At 40.0% G+C, this 25,526-nt stretch overlaps 1 protein-coding gene across 1 annotated transcript in view; it reads left to right on the top strand.

Moving 5' to 3' along the window:
- MICU2 (mitochondrial calcium uptake 2) overlaps window positions 1–24,338 on the top strand; it is a 114,223-nt gene extending 89,885 nt beyond the window's left edge. The window contains exons 6-12 of the mRNA XM_056858503.1: window positions 3,909–3,991; window positions 6,629–6,694; window positions 10,516–10,613; window positions 19,363–19,534; window positions 19,733–19,841; window positions 22,271–22,428; window positions 24,186–24,338. Of these exons, the coding sequence (XP_056714481.1) occupies window positions 3,909–3,991; window positions 6,629–6,694; window positions 10,516–10,613; window positions 19,363–19,534; window positions 19,733–19,841; window positions 22,271–22,428; window positions 24,186–24,290 (791 nt within the window). The 3' untranslated portion in view covers window positions 24,291–24,338. The remainder of the gene's footprint in view (window positions 1–3,908; window positions 3,992–6,628; window positions 6,695–10,515; window positions 10,614–19,362; window positions 19,535–19,732; window positions 19,842–22,270; window positions 22,429–24,185) is intronic.
- Window positions 24,339–25,526: the final 1,188 nt, after the last annotated feature.

The raw sequence follows: 25,526 nt of genomic DNA, 5'->3' as shown, positions 1-25,526 counted from the left end.
TCTTCACCAAAGAGAAGCTCACTTTATTACGATGTTCAATACAATGGCCCCCAATGGATTAAATTCGGCATGCGATTATTCTGCCTTTTTGTGAATCCTTACTGTAAAGCGCTGCATAGGAGCGTTTTGTATAAATATCGCACCCTTTCTCTACTGTATCCCATTATGATATAAGAATACTCACCATACGAATGGTATAATTGAAAATTATAAGATGTGAAAAAGTTGTCTGTGAGTATAATTTATAATTGTGTATTATTTGGTTGTGTTGCATGTTTTTTATGATTGTACAATGAGTTCCAATGATACCTTTTAGGGAAAATATTTTATTTAGAATTAAGAGACACAACATGGGATCGCCATTGTGCACCAATAATCCTCAGCAATTCTTCAGCAAGGAATCTGAAAAAAAGAAGAAACAAAGGATTAATGAACTATAATTTATGAAATCATACTTACCAACTGATGAAAGCTTGTATGAAACAGGAAAATTACCGGAAGCCTGTTTTGTTATATGATATTTTGTATAATTTTTATCTTTGTGAAGGGATTGACCTTCTGCATGTCAAGCAGATGCTCTGCCACTGAGCCATGGCCCCTCCCCATTTTCTTGTCCATGGATGAGACCGCCCTTGAACATCTGAGATGAACTGCCTTACAGCCAGTAGAAAAGGAAGGAGGGGAATAGTAGTGAGGTAGGAAAGACAAACTTCCTCAAGGGTCCCCATCCACCCTAAATAATAAATGCAAATCCAGTAGTACCTTAAAGACTAACAAAAATTTCCAGGACATAAGCTTTTGTGAACAGCTTGGAAAATGTTGTTGGTCTTAAAGGTGCTACTGGACTCGAATGTTGTTCTACTACCACAAACTAACACAGCTACCCACCCGAAACAATCGTAAATACTGTTTGGCTATACCTTGGTAAGGTGGGCCAGATTGGCTATATACCCTGGGAAGAGCAGAAGCCTACTAAATTCTAGACCCCATTCTCTCTTGCTGTTATAAAATTAACCGTCCCTGTAATAAAGAGTTCTTTTTAGACTGTTCATTTGGAAACAGAGGGATCCCTGCATTGCTTTTATCATGGTTTGGGCAAGACAGCAACCCCTTCTCCTTTATGACATCATCAGTTTGAGAGCCCTCTTTGCAACCAGAAGGAGGTGCATTCCCAGTGAGGACAGTGTCCTAGGAAAAATAAGCATTTCTAGTTGGTTCAAAATTCCAGTTTCTTGATACCCACTGCTCTAAGCTCTTGCTTCATTTCCCAGTCAGAGAGGAGTTAAGACTTAGATGTTGGGACCATACAACAATATAGTTTTTTAATCTAGCCCTACAGTTCTGTCTCTGGAAACAGTCCTTTTTGAGGGATTAGTTGTTTGAGGAAGTCTAACATTCTCTTTGCCGAAAGCACACACTAATAGCCAATATGGATGTCTGAAGCTCAAATGTTAAACTTATTGTCTTTGTAATTAAATGCAAGTGTGTTGAGCTTTTTCTTTCAAACCTCGCTTATTTTATAAATACATACCACTGGGCTTGCATCATATCAGATAACAGTGTCATCTTGTGAGCTGTGTGAGCGGCTTTAGCTCCTATGTATTATGTGGGGCTACTTTCTTATCAGCATGTTGCAACAGATGGTATGCATCACTTTAGAATAAATCATTCTGCCTTTATTCGCCAATAATGTTATAGCCTACACACACATTATCACAGAGTCAAAGAATACTTAGGAAAGTGTTTATTATGAAACATTCCACTGGGAAGAAATCACCCGTCACCCTCCGCTGTTACAGCCTTTCTTCCCCAAGGTTATTAGCACACTATTTCAGTGCTGTTTGTGAAGTATTTGTGTATCCACAGGTTGATAATTCATGAATGTTCGGTGCCTGCTCAGAGTACCCTAGGGATTTGAAAGTCATCCAAACCAACTCCCTACAGAGGAAAGACTCTGCCTAATACAAAGCAAGATCAAGATGACTAACGCCAAGGGGTTGTGTGCTCATGAGTTCACCATTGAAAGAGGCACAGATTCCAACATCCTGAGAGAACCTGCTTTCAGCACTGGGGCATGTTTGTGTAAAGTCTTCACAGTGGTGGATAATTTTTTTTAGAGCTAACACTTGTTTGGTGAGGGCTTTTGGGCAAGGCGGCCACTCAGTTGGAATTTAATTTCTCGTCTTTCTCTAATAATTTCATATTCTTCCACCTTGGCTATTACTTTTGTTGTTCCCCTACTGACCATTTATCACCATGCCTCACATTCTGTTATCATGCCCTGCAGTCCTTGCCAAGGAAACTGTGTACTGGGATTCCAGATTAGCCTAGGAAGTGAAAGTCACAACTCTTCCAATATGCCTCTTTCTGTTTTCTCAGTGATGGGGGAATGATGACCTATACCATTGTGGGGCCTTTGGTTGCAACCAGGGTACCTAATGTCCTCAAGATTGTGCAAATACTAATATTTTGCATTAGAACATACTCTAGTACTATTTTGTGCTGTAAACTGCTTCAGGAACCATTGTTTTGAGAGTTATGGTCTTAAAACTTTTAAATAAATATAAAAATATAGGATGAGTGTGTAGATGTGTGTATTTCTAATGTAAAAGGTCATATGAACACCTTTACTTTCAGGGTATTTTTTTTTACTGGCTTTTTTACTGGCTTTACAGCACCTTGTCTTTGGAGGTCCTTCAATTCTGATTTAAATAGTGGACCTCTCTCATTGTTTTCTTGTTGATGCGCTGCTGTGACATTGGCTTATTTAAAGTGACCTGTTCCTGATCTTCCAAGGCAACTGCCTCCCAAGTTTGACCGGCAAACTCACTTCAATCATTATTTGGAGGCTATTCTTGATTAACACTTCGTTTGATTCAGTTGAAAAAACAGGAATTTGACATCTGAAATTAGCAATTTCTTTGCACATTTGTCTCAATTACTCTTGTTAAGCAAGTGTGGTTGTAATAGTTAGTGTTGAACTAAAACTGGGGAGAGCAGGTTTTAGATCCCCATTCTGCCACTAAACTCATTGGGTGACCATTGGCTAGTCACACTTTCTCAGCCTAACTTACCTCATATGGTTGTTGTAAGGATTAAATGGGGAGATCAGAAACATGTGCAACATTTTGAGCTTCTTGGAGGAAGGGTAGGATAAAAATATAATAGCTGCTTTAGTAGAAGTTCCGTGCTAGGGAAATGAGAATACTGATTAAAACAGGAATGAATAAAGCACAGGACGTTTGACTCTGATAAGTATTTACACTGTGTTTTAAAGCTCTTGGGCTCTTAATGCTGTGGACACAGGAAAGCTGGTATTGAGTGTTGGTTGAATTTAAGTAAGGTACTGTGTTAACAAAACCTCAATATTGTTACTTTTTTGATGTTATTGAAGGAATTATCTTTTTTCACCTAAGTGAGAGAATCCACAACCTGTCGGTTTTCACAGCGCCCACCCACCCAGCAAGCCGAACACATAGCAAAGCATAGGAGCTAGCCATCTCCAACCATGTATAGAATTCTGAATGTGAGTTTTGGACAAATAATAAAGGACAAAGTAGTTGTACTTCTCATTTCTCTGCTAGCTGGCTTTAGAAATTGGTTCAGAACACTTCGTGACCCGAGATAATATCCGGTGTATAATGTGCTCAGATTCTGGCCCTTAAACTGAGATTCTGTGTAGATAAATAACTTTATAATAGTGGTTTTTTACTGTTTTTTTTTTTCTGTTTCTGAATGGCTTGTGGGCCATTATCAGATTGACTGACTGACTGACTTCACCATGAGGTTTACTGGCATGCTGTATCTTCATAGGAAACCAAAAGCACCTGCCAAATCACGGATAACAGCAATATGAGGCACCATTACCTATAAAACATTTCTAAACAAATCTGTCTACTTCCTTGCAGAACCGCAGACTGGTTTTCATATTGCTTTCAAAATGTTGGATGCAGATGGGAATGAACAAGTAGAGAAAAAAGAGTTCTCTAAGGTATGGATGTCTGTTTTAAAATGTTTTTGTGTTATTTACAGAAATACTTTATAGCTATCACATGGAATGTGAATTGGCTCCAACAATATTCCTTCATCCATTTTGTGATGGTGTCATGCACAAGAAGGCATGCTTTTGTTAGAAAAACCAATAAAATTAATTTTTCAGAATTTCAAAACTAAGGGTGTAGTATACTCACATTGTCTTAGAACTATAAACTAGATTTCATATTTTCACAGTTGGATGTGGATGGCGGTGAACATATGACAAACGCTTCGTCCTATACTAATCTACTTGGTCAACAGCTCTTGCTGCTAAGGCTACATCTCTTATATCTGATTGTGTCCGTGCATATATAGAATAAATATGTATTTACACACAGAAAAACAGGAATTTGTTTGAGAACTGTTAAAATTCATCTGTTAAAATTCATTATTTGGGAGAGGTTTGCACTGTAAAGAGTTTCATTTTGTACTGCAATACCAGAAAATGTACCTTTGAGTTCAACTCTGTTGGGCCCTTATCTGACCTGTCCAGTTCGAACAGGCTTGTTTCCTGGTAGCAGGAGAAAATGGCATTTCCCATGTTCAACTTGGGATAGGGTGCAGTGATACATGGCTTGGAAAAACAATGCTTTGTACAGCAATGCTTTCCTGACGCTTCTTTCCAAGTGAGAGACACATGAACACATGAAGCTGCCTTATACTGAATCAGACCCTTGGTCCATCAAAGTCAGCATTGTCTACTCTGACCGGCAGCAGCTCTCCAGGATCTCAGGCTGAGGTCTTTCACATCACCTACTTGCCTAGTCCCTTTAACTGGAGATGCGGGGGATTGAACCTGGGACCTTCTGCATGCCAAGCAGATGCTCTACCACTGAGCTACAGCCCCTCCACAGACCTCTGGTGCCTCAGCTATAAATGGCAGCTGCCTGTTTGCAAGCACACGTCTCACAGTGGTCTCATCTCATGTCCCTTTATCGTGTTTCATACTTTTGGGACACTGCTTGAAGATTGGAAGAAACAGAGGAAAATAAGCGTCTGATCCAACTTATCTTTTCTGAACGGCATACACTCCTAGCAAAAGATGCTTGTGTACAATTTTAGACATTCATGTGCACCACTCTTTTGAATGACTGGACATTCAGGTGTTGGGCTATTTAGGGTAATGTTATTACTTGCATCCTAGTCTGCCAAAACTATCATCTGGTGATGATATGAGGAACCTGAGATGAGAGCTAAAGCTGATGAAGTAGGCTTTGACAGCATTGTTCAAACCTTCCCTTTTGAAGAAAGGAACTGAAAGAGTACACAGAGGCTGCTTGTCTCAGGGCCATAAACATACTTTTAAAAGCACCTAAATCCTCTTCTTTCTATCTCTATCCGTACTGTTACCATAAATAATAAGTCCCTTGTTCTTTTATTTTTGCTGTCCGTTTGAGGACTGGTGCTAACATCTCTGAAAGGTAGGTGAGCTTTGCAGTGGTGCTGTGTTAAATCTCTTGTAAGAAGTCTTGAAAGAGGTCTGGCCTCAGAAGAGATTTGTGGGTAATTATAAATGTTTCACATTTTACTGCTGGGAGTTTCCTGAATGATTTGGTACAGATTTATTGTAAAGTGCAAATGTGCATATTTGCTGAAGAATTTGTTTTGGATCTTAATTTATTAAATAATTATACAGTATATAATTTATAATACTATTAAAATATTAAATTTTAGATTAAAAGTTTGCTTTTCGTAGTGCTTTTTTTTTTTAGTGTTCAGTGCTTCACTGTACTGTCTCGGTAATCCTGACAACAGCATTATGAAAGTTGTCTTAAGCTGACTGTGGGTAACGAAGTATTTATCTCCTTTATTTACTTACAATGGCCAAGGCAGAAGACTTTCCTAGCCCTGCCACTTGAGATCCTTCATCTGGAGATTTCAGGGTTGAATCCAAGAACTTCTGCAATTAAAAACCATTCTGTCCTGTGAGGGAAATTGGTATTCTTATCCCCATATTTCAGTGGGGGAGTCTGGATAGGGAAGTGACTAGCTGAAGTCACACAGTAAGCTCCATGGTAGGATTTGAACCCAGTTCTTACTAGCTCACAGTTGTCACTCCTAGCCCATGCACTATACCAACTACCACTAAACCAGTTTGCAAATTTGCATTTGAAGCTTTGATTTAGCTTTTTAAAAAGTAGTTTTACAATCACGGCTAGCATCCGTTCTTACCGTTCTTTGATCTTGTGATACTATTTCCCGGTGTTAATTATTATTTGGACATATTCAGTTTCTGAAAACCTGGAAGCCTTCTCATCATAAAAACAGCTATAGTTAGTCAAAATCCTATATATAAAGAGCCTTTTAAATTTTGTGGATAGATAATTAATAAAGCAATGTTTATGATCAGAAGCCATAAGCATCTTATGTCCTAAGATTTTTAAGAGCTGATCCCTATGTCTAGCCCCTCTTACAAAATTCCTTCATGGAAATCATTGTGGGGAATTTGGTAATGTGAGAAGAGAGGTTCTTATAAGGTAAATTATTATCTGTTAAAAATAATGTATTGGTCAAAATACATACACATATAAAAAGGGATTTTTATCCTAATTAAAATATAGTAAAAAAAATTTAAAAATTACTTTTGTTTTAGCTTCAGAAGATAATTAGGAAACAAGATGAATTGAAAGCAGCTTCAGGAGATGAAACAGTGTGTCAGGTAGGTTTTCAGAGTCAGTGATTTTCCTCTTAATAGTTTACTGGGGCACTAATGCATTACTCCTTTTCTAATATGATTCCATGCACAGCTTGCAGCTGGTGGCTTCCCTGTCAGTTCTGGCGCTTAATGAAATGCAAATACATGTTCTGTTGACCTTTGTTTTTGCAATTTCATAACAGAAATAATTCCAAATGGCTTTGGTTCACCCTTCTGATTTTTCTCAAGAAACATACTTGGGTTATATCTTTTGCATGCTCTGATGTGATGGAAGAGCATGGACCGGTGATCTTGCCTGATTTTGCCCCCCTCTCCGGAGTTACCAGCACTGCCCTTTTGGGGGTGTCACGGGAGGCCGCTAGGTGAAGGGGAAGGCAGGGAAAGAACTGCTTCTGCCACTGGAATATCTGGAGGGTACATATCGCCAAATTAATTTTATTATGTTTTCACTCTACTGCTTAGAATTCTTACGTTTGAGAAACCTTCCAACATTATGCTTAGCAAGGTTGATCAGAGGCTAGGCTGAGAGAGAATGACCAGCCCAAGGTCACTCATTAAGTTTTGTTGTGACTAGATGTTTGAACCTGAACCTCCAAGAGCCTACTTCAGCACTCTAACCACTACACCACACTGGCTTTCGAGTTATAGTCAGTCCATATGAACAAAGAAATTGGTAAATTGCAGTTCAGCAATGTTGCCAGATGACTCTGAAAACTAAAGTTCATTCGGTGGATGGTCTGTTCTATAACTTGCTTTATAACTCGGCTGCTGAGCCGGTGATACAATGCAACTATTTCTTTTAGACAATTAACTTCATTCCTCAATTCCAGTTTAGGATGACCATGTCATGTGCTTGGGAGGAAGTACCATTGAAGTCATTAGAACTTAACACAAAAGAGCAAATCAGTGTCCATATACTTGTAGCTGCCTTTAGTGCAGCCCCCCATACTACAGACTTGCAAGTTCCTCAGGTTTACATCTGAATCATAGAATCATTGAGTTGGAAGGGGTCACCAGGGTCATCTAGTCCAACCCCCTGCACAATGCAGGAAATTCATAACTACCTCGCACCCCACACCCCCAGTGACCCGTACTCCATGTCCAGAAGATGGCCAATATGCCCTCCCTCTCATGAGCTGCCTAAGGTCATAGAATCAGCATTGCTGACAGAAGGCCATCTAGCCTCTGCTTAAAAACCTCCAGGGAAGGAGAGCTTTCCACCTCCCAAGGAAGTCTGTCCCACTGAGGAAGCGCTCTAACTGTTAAAAAATTCTTCCTAATGTCTAGACGGAAACTCTTTTGATTTAATTTCAACCCGTTGGTTCTGGTCCCACCTTCTGGGGTAACAGAAAACAACTCGGCACCCTCCTCTATATGACAGTCCTTCAAGTACTTGAAGATGGTTACCATATCTGATTTGTTTATTTCTTGTATCTGCTAGTCCATGTAGAAGCATGCCTCATTGATAGTGGGCAGCTGAGGGCATCTATTTGATTTTGAGAGTCCCGCTTTATAAAATATGTATTATTTATAAAGTTTGTAAAAAAATGTTTTTAAAAACCTTGAGGCTGTAATCTGCACACTTGGGAGTAAGTACTGCCAAATTAAGTGGAACTTATTCCCAATCAAATGCATAGGATCTGGCTGCTGCCCCCGCTGGTGGCCAGGGGGGACCTGGCAACCCTATGTATATCTGTAAATACCAGTAATTTCTATAGGCACAAATATATAAATCTTCTCAGTCTTATAAAAAAAACTGACACAACAACAGTGTTACTTTCGAGCATACTTATTGAGAATATTTTATACATCCATAAAACTATCTCCAGACTAACGAACTTAAAGCCTCCAAAGTGTGGGCCTTGGGTTATTTAATTTCTCTAACAAAATAATACAGTTCAGCATACATAGTAAACAGTTCCCAGCCAGTTTTAAATTGGTTCACATTACTTAAATTGTGTGTGGGGGGGGGGTGTGTGACATGAAACAAGGAAGGCTACCTGGACTGCAAAATGTATCGTGTGCGGTTAAGTGTGTGGCACACTGAATGAGTGCAACTTCTTGGGGATACTGAATGCTAAATAACCATTAGAATTAAATGTTATGAATAGATCATTGTCTTTCATCTTGCCTCTTCAGCAGAATAAAAGAGGCAGAGGCTATTTAGATGTTATAAGAACGGCACTGTTGAAAATCCCTCCCAGACCCCATGTAGCCTAGTGTGTTGTTGCGTTCAAAGAAAATGCCACTTAGTTTAAGTGGTGAAAGGAACGGCACTTTGTGTGGTTTTAGCTTTTTGAAAGGATGAAATAGCTGAGCTAAGTGAACTACATCCTTTGTTTCCTGTAGGCCTATTATTTACAAGGGAGGGATCAATTATATGGCATATATGGAAAGATTTGGTCATTCGGGAGGGGAATGTGTAGCTCAGTCCTACACACAGTTGAACTTGCCTAAGCCTGTTCGAAATAATTACAGCTATGGACCAACATGGCCGCATGCAATTTTTGTCTCCATGGAGCTGCAGCTTGTAAAACTATGAAAACATAGTCAATGTTTGGAAAACATTGACTACTTTTCCTTTTTTTTTGGCATTCCTTCCCAAACTATTTAGTGTGGTATAGTGTTTAGAGTGTCAGACTAGGATCTGAGAAACCCACGTTCGAATCCCCACTCTAATGAAAGCTTGTTGGGTGACCTTGGGTCAATCATTCTCTTTCAGCCTAATCTACCTCACAGGGTTGCTGTTGTGAAGGTAATATGGAGGAGGGGAGAATGATGTGATAAGCCACTTTGTGTCTACATTGAGGAGAAAGGCATAAATGAAGTGGATGACAGTCCAAACTTTTCCTAGCAAATCACAGTTTCGTAATTGCTGAAATCTAGATCTTGCAAAACTAAGTTCTGTTTGAAATTCTGCTTACCTGAAATTAGAAAGTTCAAGTTAATGTGATTTTGTATGCAAGTATATGTATTCAGAGGCTGTTGAATTCTTAAGGTGTTTTTTAAAAAAAGAAAGAAAGAAAAAGAAACTTGGAGTACATTCCTGGAAGTTATTTATACAAATAGATAGGAGTGCAAAACTGGAAAATATTTACTTCTGATTAAATGTATTCTTGAATTCTGTACTTTTATCCACAACATCCATTGGAGTAGAAATTATATATGGATTATATGTAATCCATATTTGCTGGAGTATAGAGATGATGCTTGTTCTGAATGAAAAGACCCTATATAACAAAACCATTTTAATGCCTAGTTTGTTACGCAATGTAGTTTTGGGGTTCTAAAAACAAAAACCAGGATCCAAAGAACTCCCAACTAGCTCCCCTCACCAAAGGAAAGTTTGAATTTGTGTTTCTTGAACAGGAGCTTTCCATACAGCACCCAGAAGTCTCTTTTGAAACCGATGGGAGTTTAACAAGAAGTTTGTGATACGGCCTTTCAAAGATAAAAAGTCAGAGGATCCACTGGACACACCCAAAGCCTGGGGTATAACCTAAAATAAATTGCTGGATTCTAGCCAAAGCCTACACTCATTTTAATGCATCCTACCATGCTGTAAGTCACATGAAGACATTCTGCATGTTTCCAGACCACTATTTTTATTGAGGCCACAAATATAATATTGTTTCATATTTGCTGGCTGAATACCTTGTTCCTTCGCTTGAAATTAAACCTCAGTGTTTTACAGTATTCTGCAAACAAACAGCTTAACCTTTGCTTTGGAACTCGCACAAGCAGGAGAACCAAATTAGAAATAAATCCTGGGCATTCTGACACATTGTTAGGACTACAGTGTGTGTGTGTGTGTTTCTTTTCAGGAGCCAGAATTGGAAAGTTCTGATATTAATACCATGTTGTTGGTCCACTTCTTTGGAAGAGGAGGAAAAGAGAAGCTTCACTACTGTGAATTCTACAGGTAGTGTAAAAATAATAATCATTACTTAACACCTGTTAATGATTATTCCTGTTGCTCTGTGTTACAAGGTGGGCTGTTTTAACACTGATAAATCCATCAACCACTGCAAATCTGTCTGAAAATATTTGCCATCTATGGCTTCCATAATAATACGTATTGTCTCAGAGGGATCTCAGATAGTGCTAGATACTATGGATATCTTGTTGGTACAGTTTCCCTCTGCTCTGCTTCCTTGGGACCAATTTCCAGAAGGTAATGTGCCCACAATGATACTTAAGACGCTTTTGGCGGAAGGCTTTTCTCAGTCTCATACCTTTGACACCATGGAATAACATAACAGAAGAGTGACGCCTAATGCCAGAGGGTTTGGAGCTCCAAGGACATCTTGCGCGGTGCACCAATTGCTATCATATGTTATATGGTATTGTGTGATGTATCCTGGGGCCACAATATGGCCTGGCAGACTGGAGGCTGCCTGCTTCTAACTGCAGAGTTGCTTTGTAAGGTTGGCAAAACCTGTGTAGGAAAATATCGTCAACTCATCTGTCCTTTATATTATGATCTAGACAGGAAGCCTTTTTTTTTTTTTTTTTTTGGAACTGAAGGTTTCCTGCTGCTGGTTTTGTTTTTGTTTTGTTTTTTATATTGTAAGCTGCTGTGAGTTCACACTGACCAGAGAAAAAATGGACTAAAGTATCCAAATAAATGAATAAAGTTGACTGCATATAAAATTCTATGTGGTCAACTCTTAACTCCAAACTCCATTAATTGATACTGTGATTTTAAAGAATATTTCGGGGGGTGGGTTCACACACAAAACTAAGCATCCATCTCAGTGAATAAAAGACATTTGAAATTGTGCATTTGAAAGGGGGGGGGATCCCAGTTAGCCACACAGCTTGAATTATACTACTATCTCAACTCAGTTTTTTTCTTTGCAGAATCATCTGCAAATCGAAAATCTCCATGCTAGAATTCTGATAAAGATACTCCCTCAAGGCCACTTCGCATGTTAGTTTTCCTTCGTAGGAGTTCTCTCATAAATTATTGCTGTGTTGAAAAGCACAGCTTGAGAAATATTTATACCTTGTGTCAACTCAGGAGTCGAAATATAAATGCTGAAAATCTGGGAATGGCTTGGCATGCCAATTTCTGATAACAAGCAGCCTTAGGTATACATCTTCATTTCTGATGGGGAGGGAGATTAACTTGAAAAAGCAAGAAGTGTTTTATTGTACTGGCAATGCCCACAGCATGTGAGCTTCACGCACTAGAGAGCCAGTGTAGCATAGTGGTTAAGAGCAGTGGAGGGTGCCCAAGTTTATGGGAGACTTCTGTTAACCAAACTGTTGATTGGTTCAACCTAGAATGTCTACCCCAGAACACTGTGTATCTGAAACTCAACTTTGTACAGTACTGTGTCAGAATTGTATAATAGGTTTGTGATTAAAGTACTTTTCTTCGTTTCATTGGATGGGGTTGAGGACAAAAGCAAGACCCAAATTTAAGCCAGTCTACAACAAGCACATTTTACCGGAATCTTGTACTGCTCAAACGGGAGACTCTTAATATTCATGACACATATTGTTAACTTTGAGCTGTTATTTATTGTATAACCATACTGCTTTGTAAAGATAACAAGGAATTTTGTCTTGTGCAAATAACAAGCAAAGAAACTTAAAACATAAGAAAATGTGTGATTGCAGAAAAATACATGCATAGCCAATTAAGTAAACTTTGCCTTTTTGGAAATATTGAGCTTATTGTATTATTGATGCTTTAGGCTGTAACTTTGATTTCCAATACTTGACTACAGTTTTGTTTGTTTATATTGATTCTATTCAAGCCCAGCATCTGTAACCTCAAAGATTTCTTGCATGTGTACCTGGGCTCCTTCTGGCATAATTTTACGGCATTGGAACCTCTACACCTAGTGTAGCAGGCAGGGTAGGATGTCATACCAGGGCTGGAGAGGCCCAGCTTCAAATACCCACTTAGCCTTGAAAGCTTACCTGGATAATCTTGGATTATTTCATCCTAATTTACCTCAAAGAATTGTTGTGAGGATAAAATAAAGGAGGGGAGAACCAAGTTCACCATCCTGAGCCTCCCTGGAGGAAGGGCAGGATGACACACAGTAAGGGGCTGTGGCTCGGTGGTAGAGCATCTGCTTGGCATGCAGAAGGTCCCAGGTTCAGTCCCCGGCATCTCCAGTTAAAGGGACTAGGCAAGTAGGTGATGTGAAAGACCTCAGCCTGAGACCCTGGAGAGCCACTGCCAGCCTGAGTAGACAATGCTGACTTTGATGGACCAAGGGTCTGATTCAGTATAAGGCAGCTTCATGTGTTCAAGTCTACAGCAAGGGAATTCTGACACAGGTATGGTGGGCGCAACCACAAAAGGGCCACTTAAGTAGCACCACAGCGCCATGTTGGTTACCTCTAGTCTACGGCATGGCTGCTTCCTGTGCTGCAAAGGTAGTGCAGCTGCTGCTCACAGAGTACCCCAGTTTCCAGGGCAGATGATGCTCCTGTGGAAAGGAATCATATGATGAACTCTTCCCATGTGACCTGGGGCTTCTGACATTACTCTTGTGGCACCAGAAGAAGCTGCATACCACAAAGGTAGGCGCAAAAGGAACCAACCTTCTGTAAGCTTTGGTTCTTTTTAATCCCTGAAAATTGTATTCAGTAATATATAAACAGGAAGCTGTCACAATATGTATATGGTCTTTCACCCATTTATGAGAACCAAATTATCTTCATGATATCTGGATATGAGAAGTATCAAAGCAGCATAAAACATGATCTGTGTTCAGCTGGAGGTGTGTCCAGTCACACGCTCCCAGTGTACTCAGTAACAAATGCCACTGCTCTCTGCAGAGTTTATTTTCTTAAAGCCAAACAAGACAAGCAAGGGGAGACTCTTCTAATGGTGTGTGAAATATTTTTCTTCCTCTGATTTCAGGTGCGCGCCCACCTTCAGACAAACAAAACTTTTCTCTTTTCGTAGCTCTTAAAAACAAGAGCTCTGTTAACACTCCTTGTCTCCCTTGTCTCCAGATACAGTAGGGCCTCTTAACAAAGCAAAGGGCAGAGTGCACCCGTAAAAAGTTGTTTGCGTTTATAGTGCGAACTGGAATGTTTCAGGTAATTAGATAAAATCCTGCATTGACCCAGTGAGGCATAACACTGATAAAACTGTGTACCTACTGGATTCAACAAATGTAGGTTAAAGACCTTTGCCTACCACACAGATAGAACCCTGTAATCAGAATTGGACTCCCACATCTTGGCTCTTAAGGCAGCTGGGATAAGTGTAGGGTTTAATACAGGTAATTTTTCAACAGCGGCATTTATTTTTCATGCACTCGGAATGTGTCTCCTTATCACTACCCACATATACCCACTCCATTTGCATTGTGACATGACAGTGAAGTTTGTTTTAATGCACAAAAAGGAGAATGAAAGGATCAGTGTCTCTTTTTTTAAAAAAAAGCTGGAGATATCACTTTTCACATTATTTTATTTGTGAGTAACTCAAGCACATCATTTCTGGGTTGCTATTGTTCAAGGGAAAATGATTTCTATCTGATGGCTTTTCACAACATTTTACCTCACATGGGAAGCCATTGTTGGCTTTTTGATCAAAGTGCCATGATGTTTTTACAAGAGATGACTGATGAGCTGTACAGACATAGATCATTGTCAAAGGCAGGGGGGGGAAATTGATGGCAAATGCTTTTATCATTTTCCAAGTTCTTGTTAGAAAGCCATTCCATTGATCAGCAGAGTAGCTAGAGAAAGCAGGAGTGATTACATTTGATTAGGCTTTCTTAAAACCTGTCACACAAGCTTTAGATATAGTTACCTGTGTAATTTACATTCCTGAAAACGGGGGGGGGGTCATTCATAAGGCTTAATGATGTTTACATGTGGTTAAGAGATTTTTTCCTCCAAAATGCTGAAATGAAACTTTTCATTTATCGTTCACTCAATTCTCAGGTAAATTTGTGTTGTTCTTTACAACTACATAGCTTGGGGCTGGTATGAGTTTTACATCTGCCACATGGAAGCCACTCTAAATTTATGCCACATGTCAAACCATTCATGGGTTCTTGGAATGAAATGAGGGTTTTTTTCTTCCATGTTACCCCAGACTTTTTTTTTTTTCTGTTTACAGTGGCATGCATGGAGAAAACTGTCCAAGCCGTGTGGCAAACAGCTGCACATCAATCATGCTGTATTCCTGGCCATTAAATGAGCTCCATGTTTGTTTTGAATCATCATAATAGGACTTTAGTCCCTTTTGGCAAGGACACCTTTCATCATGTTTGCATCATAGCAGAGAAGCAGAGAAAGCCAGCTCTGAAGTCCTTGGGAGGCCTGCCTTCACTGCCAGATATATGTCGAAGCCCCCAAAATAAATCTGATCTGTGGGTCCAGGTACTGTCTGGCAAGTGGTTGCCAGGTTAGGATCCAAGAGCCCCATTCCAAGTAGCAAACCAGCAGAAGATAGTTTGGTCTCAGGAAGATGATTAGCTCTTCAGAGGCATTTAATCTTGGTTCTGATGTAACTCCTAACCGTGGGTTGGTGCTACAAGAACCAGTCAAGAAACACTGGATATGGGAACTCACTTTTTCCTCATGCATGGTGTGCTAATTTGTTGCTTCCGGCTCTTCAGCAAAGCATAATTTGCTGTCACACCCTGATTGGCGAACTAACTTCCCTAAAAATCAAGATTGCAAACTGGGAACAAATCATATTCTCATCAGTGATGGGGGGTCTCCTTTGATCTTTATTTGGCTCCAACATAGATGAGGAAACCCTGTTCAGACTTTAGGCTCTAGGAGTCCTCCTTTGCCACAGCAGTATATTGCAAGGTCAGGGTCCGATTTATTGTCAGAAGACGGTTTGTTAAGGTCAATATTAAGAAAAATCTGCAGGGCGTTTCTTGGGGTTAATGGGGCTATTTTAACATTTTAGTATTACTCTTCCACCTTTTATTTGGATTCCTGCAGGCATTAGTTAATATTTCAGTTAGTTAACATTTTGGAGGGGTTTTTTCCAAGTCAGCAAATGGTTTGATTTAAAAAAATAAGACTTAAAAAAGGAAAGGTGATCTTCACTCCTTTCTTTGGATAATACCTTTCTGAGTACTGATAGTTCTGCTAATATTTGATCCAAGAATACAGAGCTAGCAGATTTCTGGATTGTCATATTAGCAGTATTCAGATAGCAGAAAAGGATATGAAAAAATTTTAAATCTCTCGTTTCTGCAATTTCCTCTTTAATAGCCGCTGCAGAAGTAATTGGTGTGTTTTAAGACCTCTTTTACAACCTGCCTTTCCAAACAACAGGCCTGCAAGGCAGCTTACAACAGTAAAAAGAAAAAAAAATTTATATCACACCAACACTAAAAGCATAAAAAATATTAAAATCAAGCACCCAAAGTAAAAATATAATTTTCTAAAATCAGCAGAGAACAACATTACCCTCTAAAGTCCGATCCAAATAAAAATCTTGCTTCCCTGAAGGCCAATGGGAAACAGCCTAAAAAGCTTCATAAGGGGGGAGGGGGAGACTGTTTCCCAGACAAGGTCCCATTACTGAACTGGCTTTTTCCTAGTGGATGCCAATCTCACTTCAGATATCTAGAGCAGAACCTTGCCTGAACACCTAATGTTTAGGGGGGATGCCTATGAGAGAGAGCACTGTAGGTGTTGTGTTGAATATGCCTGATCTGACTGCGCTGTTTTGTGTTCTGCCTTGAATCTCAGAGAGAAAGGTGAACTATAAATAAAGAAAAATATATAAAGATTCCCAGCAAGTTGATGTTAATTTGGTAATATGGTGAAGTGGTTCAACTTCAGGGCAAATTTGCATTTTGCCAGGCTCCTAGAGAAAATGTGTATTTGTTACTTTCCCCTTTAGGGTTCTTCCCAGGGTGCTCCTGCTCTCCTTCCATCCTCCACATCATGACCACAGAAATTATCCCACTTCTTTTTCTGAATTAACTCTTACTAAACGTCTGCCAAAATGACAGGAACACGGGCTTGTTTGTTGTTTTTAAATCAGAAACACAGACATGGGCACTAGGGATTTAATGCAATTTTAAAAAATCAGTCTATTTAACAAGCAAGTGAATGCATCTATTTTTCATTTCATTTATTACAATCCAGGGTCAGTCAACACCAACATAAGAACACAACCTAAATACAAATCGTACAAACAATAAAAACTCTGGACTTTGTGAAACACTCGTTTCAATGATACCGGGTGGTTAACAAAAAGACTGAAGCATCAGCTTCTTTATCAACTGTGAATACATCTAATTAACTCCTTATTTCAGTACAATATTTTAAAAAATTAGGGTTTGTTAATGATGGTAAATTTGCATGTGGTAGACATGCCCAATAATGAAAGTGTATTGGGATGTTGGGAAATCTTTATAGATACTCTGGAAGATGACTTGCTTTAGTTTTCTAAGTGTGTTGGAAGATCTGATAACAAACCTTATCCACAGTAGTGCAAACAATTTATAGCTTACAGTTGGCAGAGTTCTAATTCACTCCTCAACTAATGGTTGCAGTAAATGACATAGTTAGCACAATCAGGATGAGGCCAGTTAGACAAAAAGGCTGGTGTTTTTTTTTTTAGGGGAATTAATTATCTTCTATTGGGACTCAGAGAATAAGATTCAATTAGTCATCCGTCCTCTTTCCCTCTATTCTTCTATCTTCAGAAATTAGAGAAAGGAAACACAAGGCTATCAAAATAGTATTTGAATTACTTGCTTATCAAATGTAAGTGATCCTCTTTTTGTTGGCATAAGCATTATCTTTAATTAACAAAACAAGGTCACAATACTTAGAAAGATGTGTTTGTTAACCTTGTTTGTGCAAGGCTGATCAGTACTTCCTTTTAGGCCTATTAAAACACCTGCTGGCTCCCCAATTCTAAGGGTCTGTTTATAACCTTTACTTAGCAAGCCCTATTTTAAGGCTCCACACTTCTTTTTTATTAGTTCCATATTGTCCAGTTGGCCACTTACAAGTTCTGTATCATTTTCATGTTTCTCAAATCCAGTTATGCATGTAGCTGCACATTTTAAAAACCCATAGCTTGTTAATATGAAGTGCGTGGATTTAGAGAGCTCCCTAGTGGTAGAAGTTCTAAAACACAGCATGAAAAAACATACTAGTGAAAACTGGTTCATACATTACAGTGCTGTGAACCCACCTTCACATCATATGAGTTAGTAGCTCGTAGATCTGCCCAGCCTCAACATACATGATAGCCCATTGATCTAAAATGATAGTTGTTAACTGTTGTTGAAATCTGGATGCTAATTTGAGTCTTGCATTTCTTATTATGTAATATCTGTAAATGAAAAAGCGAACCAGCGTTGGTTGTTTATGTAGCAAGATCATCTGGCTGGTTTATGATGTGGGTAATGTTTTAATGTACTGAAGTTTGTTGATTTTGATGCATGTTTTAATTGAGGTTAAATGCTGTATTTTATGCATTGCTTTGTCGTAATCCACCCTGGGGATTTGTTAAGAAGGCAAGGCAGACTATAAGTGCTTATAATACCCTATTGAACAGACAGTCTGACTGTCCCGCAGGCTTCTAGTCGTGATGGATACTTCTCAGTCTGTTCAACTTGAGAATGCGGGCAGGATCCTTAGAGAAATGATGGGGCCGTGGCTCAGTGGTAGAACATCTGCTTTGCATGCAAAAGGTCCCCAGTTCAGTCCCCGGCATCTCCAGTGGAACTAGGCAAGCAGGTGATGTAGAAGATCTCTGCCTGAGGCCCTGGAGAGCTGCTGCCAGTCTGAGTGGACAATACTGACTTTGATGGACCAAGGGTCTGATTCTGTAAAAGGCAGCTTCATGTGTTCATGAAATTAAACCAGCCACTTAGAGACTTCACCACTGACCTTGGATGGTTGAAACTGCTGGGAATAGAAGGGAGAACTGGTTGGATTGGAGAAGTCCTAAATCCTTGCTTAAGAGATGCAGCAGTTCCCAGTATTTTGAAAGAAACTGTGAGGCTAGTACTGAAGGAACTCTGAGTTCCAGTCTTAATAATTTCTGGCTGGTCTCCTGTTCCTGGGCAAGGTGTCTGAGCGTGTGGTGGCAACACGGTTGCAGAGATTCCTGGAGAAAATGATTTAGATCTGTTTCAACCTGGTTTTCCAAGGAACAAAATTGCCTTGCCTTGGTCATCCGAGTGGATTATCTGGACTAGGACACTGAGAACAAGGTACAGCAGGTAGTGCATCCCTCTTGGTTTTTCTTTACTTTTCAGCGACATTCAGTATTTAGTGTGCCGTTCTTTCTTGCAGGGCAGATTTCAAAAGGTGGTTCTGGTGGAACGTTGCTCCTTCCCATGGTCTTTGGCAGAATTTGGTATTGTCCCCTATGATATCTACATGAAGCCACTGGGGAGGCTATCTAGAGATTTTGCTTTGTTGCTTATCACTTTATTCAATCTTGTTCTAATTTTTAGTAGCTGTTTCGGTCATTAGCTCTTGTTGTGTTATAATACTGCAATATGTTCATTAAATTTGTAAGCCATTCTGCAGGTCCTTATGTGACCAGACCAAATTCTGCAACACCCCAAAGGCCTTGGGCTGGGGCAACAATCCTCCAGGATAGAAATATACCCTAAGAAATATACACTTCTTAAGTGATGTTGTATTCTTATCTGTATACTGATTTGCTTTGTCGTCATTATTTTTAGATTCATGCAGAATTTACAAGCGGAGGTACAAGAAATGGAATTTATCCAATTTTCCAAAGGGCTAAGCTTCATGACAAAAGAGGACTTCCTAGAGTGGTTGTTGTATTTTACTGATGAGGAAAACAATGAAATTTACTGGCAAAATGTGAAGGAGAGAATCCAACCAGGAGAAGTTAGTACACAATTCCTAAGCCTTAATTTTTTCCCTGATGCTTAATTGAAAAGCATTGCTGCCGGATTTCTTTGCTTCATTAATTTTCCCCAATATTTATAATTTTGAACAATAATATATCAGTCTGATAACCATGACAAACCTTTGATGTAGATTGCTTACCTGTAAGCCTCATCTAGTTCTGTTTTGGTATTCTAGTGTATAAGTATAGAGGAATTTAAGACTTTCTGCCAGTTTACAAACCGCCTCGAAGACTTTTCAATTGCCTTGAAGATGTTTACTGTAGCAAACCGTCCTGTTAAACAAGGTATGAAGTGCACAATTGTGTATATTTAAAATTTTAAAGATAAAGATGATTTATGTGCATGATTCTTGAAAACACGTACCGTATATACCCATGTTTAAGCCGTCCCGCGTATAAGCCGAGGTGCCTAATTTCTCCCAAAAAATGGGGGAAAATTAGGCACCCGCGTATAAGCCGAGGGTCGGCTTATAACCCCTCCCCCCCCCCCGCAGGCTTACCTGACAGGGCTCCCGGCGAAGGCGGTGGTGGCGGCGGCGGCGGGCCCCCCGCAGGAGGCTTCCAGGCCGGGGGGAGCCGGGCGCGCCCGGCAGCAGGCTTCCCCCAGCCCTTCCAGGGCGGGAGGAGCCGGGCGTGCCCGGCGGCGGCGGCTGCGTGGCCTTGCAGCGGCTGCAGGAGGCCCTCACAGGGCGCTCCTGGCCAGGGGAAGCCGCATGGGCCCGGCAGCGGTGGCAGCGGCGACGGTAAGTTGCCCCCTCCCTTCCCCTCCCCTACTCTACCGTATTGACCCGCGTATAAGCCGAGGCCGGCTTTTTCAGCCCTTTTTTTGGGCTGAAAAACTCAGCTTATACACGAGTATATACTATACTCTAAATATCAGTATATGATGCTAACATCTTCTTATATAGGATAATCTTAATGCCAGTTCACAATCTCCAAACTGCAATTGGTGTGGGTTTGGGTTGTTGTTTTTTGGTTGTCAGAAGATGCTTGCCACCAGTACTTCTCCTTAACCAAGCAAGCAGGCAGGCACCACTGTTTTAGATAATGGAAGATGGGTAGGGGCTGTGGCTCAGTGGTTGAGCATCTGCTTTGCATGCAGAAGGTCCCAGGTTCAGTCCCCGGCATCTCCAGTTAAAGGGACTAGGCAGGTAGGTGATGTGAAAGACCCCTGCCTGAGACCCTGGAGAGCCACTGCCAGTCTGAGTAGACAATACTGACTTTGATGAGCCAAGGGTCTGATTCAGTATAAGGCAGCTTCACTGCCTTCTTCCAGTGGCCAAGGCTAATAATGGTGAATTAGCTCCAAACACATTCCTCCAATAAGAAACTAGTATGCCAAATGGATCCCAAATGTCAGATTTTTCTGTTTCACACTGCACAAGAAGTTACAGTAAGCTGATCTGCAAGTGCACTTGAGAGTCTGTGTTTTTCCCCATCCCATCTATTGTGCAAAAAAAAAAAAAAAAAGAGGACTTGCGCCCTTCTCCTGTGGGCCCTGTCTGAAGTACAGATATGCACATTCCCTGTTCTCGCATTACAAGAAGTGATGAAAAGCCAGAGTGCACAGGCGTCGCTTTACTGCCACTGTTTGTGCAACAGGTGAAGTGGCCCTTAAAGGACCTTTGTGTTTCTGAGCTGAACCTTTAAGGAGGGGCTATATGGAGTCCGTTTGCTGCTGCTCATCCTGATCATTTGAGGGAAAGCAGCAGTGGAGCTTCAAGTATGAGAGCTCAGAAATAATATTTGCCTTGTTTCACGAATACCCTATTTTTTTTTAATATTAGCAGTTGCATTGCCAAAGCTTGGGTAGTGGTCATGTATCACGTTTACAACTCTAACTGCACACATAATACTCTGTCTCTGAGCATGGCTTGCATTGCTCTAACTGGATTTGATAAAGGGTGAAAACGCGCTTTAGCCTCCTTTTTTCCCTGCTTCAGCCAGGATTCAGCCAGGATTGAACGCATACGTTTTCGCCGAACGTGCGTTCGATCCTGGCTAAAACAAGGAATAAAGGAGGCTAAAGCAACCATGCGTTTTCACCCTAAGTAAACTGGATTTGTTAACGTATGGCTTTTTTCTTCCACATTTTACATACTGGGCATACTTTTTAAAACTAAATATGGTAGGACTGCCCAGAATGATCTTCATCTTAGAAAGGTCATGCCTTAAATGAAACCTTGGGCTGTGAAGTAATGCAAAATGGAAAAAAAGAGAGTTCAAAAACTACCCTTCTTCCAGTCTAAGAAGCCTTACTCCAACTGAAGTGACTCGGATCGTTATAAGAGAGGAAGGCTTCCATCCTTATTCAGTGGAATGGGAGGGCGGGGTGGGCTCCATCCCAGTATCCTGGAGAATTACAGTGATTTTATTTTAACAATTGTCGAGCAACTTCCTATAAAGTAGCTGTTTATAGCCAGTCCTCCCCGCCCCCCACTGTTCCCTATGAAAGCAATAATGGTATTTCAAAAGCAGCCTTAACACTTGTGTTATACAACACTGTCAATTATTCTGTGTGGATTGACACTGTAATTCACCTCACACAACTCAATGTGAGAGAATACTCAGGAATAATTTATTTCTAAAATTCTGCTTCAGTACCATAAAGAGATCCATAATCCTACCAGCTAGTTATCGCTTTTTTTTGGTTAGTTTTTAATAGTATGCTTGCCCATTCCTTCACACATGCTATTTGTTGTATATTGTGCTAGCTGAATTCAAAAGAGCTGTGAAAGTGGCTACAGGGCAGGAGCTCTCAGATAATGTTTTGGACATCATCTTCAAGATCTTTGATCTAGATGGAGACAATTGCCTCAGCCATGCAGAGTTTCTTGGAGTTCTAAAGAACAGGATGCATCGAGGTTTGAGGGTAAGTAACAAAGACTCAGAAAATGTTTACATAATTTAAGTGTGTACTGCTTTAAACACTTAAGGAGCTAAAGTACAGATCATTTCAGTGGAAAGGCAATGGAAATGAATGATGGAAGAGGAAGAAATTATAAATGAAAAACAGGGAGCTTCCTAATTATAGTGAGCTTTTATAGGTCATTTAACACTGAGCTAGAAATCAGGACATCTCTGGTTTAATCTCACTTCTACCACAAACTCAAGTAGTTAGACAGGCCTCAGTCACAGTCCCCCATTGGTAAAATTGGTACTGGCCTACTTTAGAGGGTGCCTTGACCTGGATAGGCCAGGCTCGCCTGATCTTGTCAGATCTCAGAAACTAAGCAGGGTCGACCCTGGCAAGATTTTGGATGGGAGACCTCCAAGGAATACCAGGGTTGTGATGCTGAGGCAGGCAATGGCAAACCACCTCTGGAATGTCTATTGCCTTGAAAACCCCACCAGGGGTCACCATAGCTCAGCTATGACTTGATGGCAAAAACAAACAAACCCTTAAAGGGTTATTGTAAAGATTACAGGATATTGTATGTGAAATGGTATTGTTTTAAAACTGTTCCTTGTTTATGTATGCTGCAAATTAGTCTCTTTCCCCAAAAGCCCAAACTCATGCAGGGTCCATCTAATCCATTCCAATATTCATTATTAATTAAGATTTTTTTAGAAGACAAGATATTTCAGAATCACTGAGATTTGAATATAATCTGCTCTTGGATCCATTATATCCAACAAAGTCCCCTTTCCCTGCATGCCACAGTACTAATCTCAGTTGGACATGTTTGCGCCTACAAGGCATGGATTCCCAGAACATATATGCTGACCCAACTTAGAGATGTTGGGAAGGGGATGTGGCTCAGTGGTAGAGCATCTGCTTGACATGTAACAGGTCCCAGGTTCAATCCCTGGCATCTCCAGTTAAAGGGACTAGGCAAGTAGGTAAAGCAAAAGACCTGTACCTGAAACCTTGGAGAGCCACTGCCAATCTGAGTAGACAATACTGACCTTGATGGACCAATGGTCTGATTGAGTATAAGACAGCTTCATGTGTTCATGTCCCAGGGAGCAGGTATCATGTGGTTAGGCCCTCAGCCATAAAATTCATTGGGCCATTCACTCCCTCTCAGCCTAATCTACCTCACAAGGTTATTGTGAGAATAAAATGGAGGAAAGAAGAACCACGTATGCTGTTCCGAGATCCCTGGAAGAAAGGCAGGATAAAAATGTACGCAGCAGCTGTACAGAGTATGCAGAATACCAGAGCTTGGCATTGGGATCTTAACTGTTCAGCTACTAATACTTACTCTAATAGCCAGTAATACTCTAATAATTACTCTTTTCATAGAGTAATTCTACATTGTAAATTGCCTTCAGAATTAGCTTTTACCATTCAGAGAAATGCAAAGTATTCCACAACAGCATCCCACATTTTCTTTTACTCAAACTAATATTGTCATGCTTTGTTGAATTTATAGCATAAGGAGAGTAAAGAGAACCTTCAGGGAAAGTGCAAATTATGTGCTTATCCCCACATCCAGTGAAATTTCATCAATACATCCTTTGGCCTTAATGGATAATAAAAGTTTGACAAGCAATCCTATGAAGAATTACTGCAGTCTAAGTCCACTGAAATCAGTGGGCTAAGACTAGAATTACTCTGTATACGACTGCACTGTTAGGAACTTATTAAATATAATGCAGTGATTGCTGGCTTTTTTTAAACAGGTTCCTCAGCAGCAAGGAGTCCAAGGTTATTGGAAATGCGTGAAGAGAGAGAGCATTAAAGGAGCCAAAGAAGTCTGGAAACAAACTGGGAAAAGTCCTTTTTAAAAACATCCTGAAATACTTCATCCCAGTCCTATATGTCTAGATTTGCTCCTTTTTTTATGCATTACTGTTTATAATATGCTGGCGATAGTAGTAGATAAAATATAGTACAAACATTTCATACAGCTAAATACTGAAAGTATTTATTTTCTCACTGTCATTTTACATCTGTGTACTCAGGCTTGCCTGTGGGATTGGTATGATTTTCAAAACTAACTGTGCGTACCTAAGCAGAATTACATCTTCTAGGTCTATTGAAGTCCACGGGCTTAGAAGGGTACACTTCTGCTCAGGTTGTGTAAGTGTTCTAATTCCAGTTCTCAGAGATCTACACTATCAAAATTCTTGTGTTGATCAGAGTGTGCCAGGAATTTAGTACAAGTTGCAGGTCTGATTATGTGGAAAGAAGCTAGACCTTATTCACAGTGCCAGATCTAAGCTGCCATGCTTTTAAGAGCTGGGGAGAACAAAGCGTAAAACCCACACCTTTGGAGTGAATTTCATGAGGCCAAAATTGTTTTAAAACTGGAAATCACTGATTAGTGGCCTCTCTGAGTTCACTAACTTTGAGTGACTTCAGGATTGCAACTTGAACAAATTGCAGTTAAGATTGTACTGAAATGCCACTTCTAAAATGCAAGATTGAAATCAGTTTTGCCTAGAAAAGCTTGTTTTGTGTGTTAGTGATATTTTTGTATATTCCTGTATTTTTTTTCCTGGTAATTTATAGAGTTTTTTTGGGTTACCATTGTGATTGCAGTAGACTTCGGTTCTCAGTCTGGAATGGAAATATGGAAATGTTTACATAAACTGGCAATCTGTAAACTCTGTAAATATGTATAAACGCTTCTATGAAACAAAGACTCTTCTTGTGGATACAAATGCAATTACTTATGCTTGTCTAATTTATCTTCTTGGTGACAAAAACGTAAAATATTTGCTTTCCTTTTGAGATGTCCCATAAGTACCAGCATCTCTTCATTTTATCAGAATAACTTTACTGCTGTTTTGAAAGAAGGCACTTTTGGACAGCCTATGAGTGCAGAAGCGACAGTGAAGAGAGTGAGCATGCTCTACTCTTCCCAGTTCCAGAGCTATTTTGCAGCACCTCAGAGGTTTCACAACAGATTTTGCCTTGTTTAGGTATAAAATAGCACATTATACTCTCAGCATCTTTCCTATAATTTCAATTGGGGGGGGGGCAACATTTTTATAAGATGGTTAAATCTGATAGGGGTT

The sequence above is a fragment of the Euleptes europaea genome, chromosome 12 (assembly GCF_029931775.1).
Source record: "Euleptes europaea isolate rEulEur1 chromosome 12, rEulEur1.hap1, whole genome shotgun sequence".
NCBI lineage: Eukaryota > Metazoa > Chordata > Lepidosauria > Squamata > Sphaerodactylidae > Euleptes > Euleptes europaea.
This window is presented reverse-complemented; position numbering and strand designations above follow the sequence as displayed.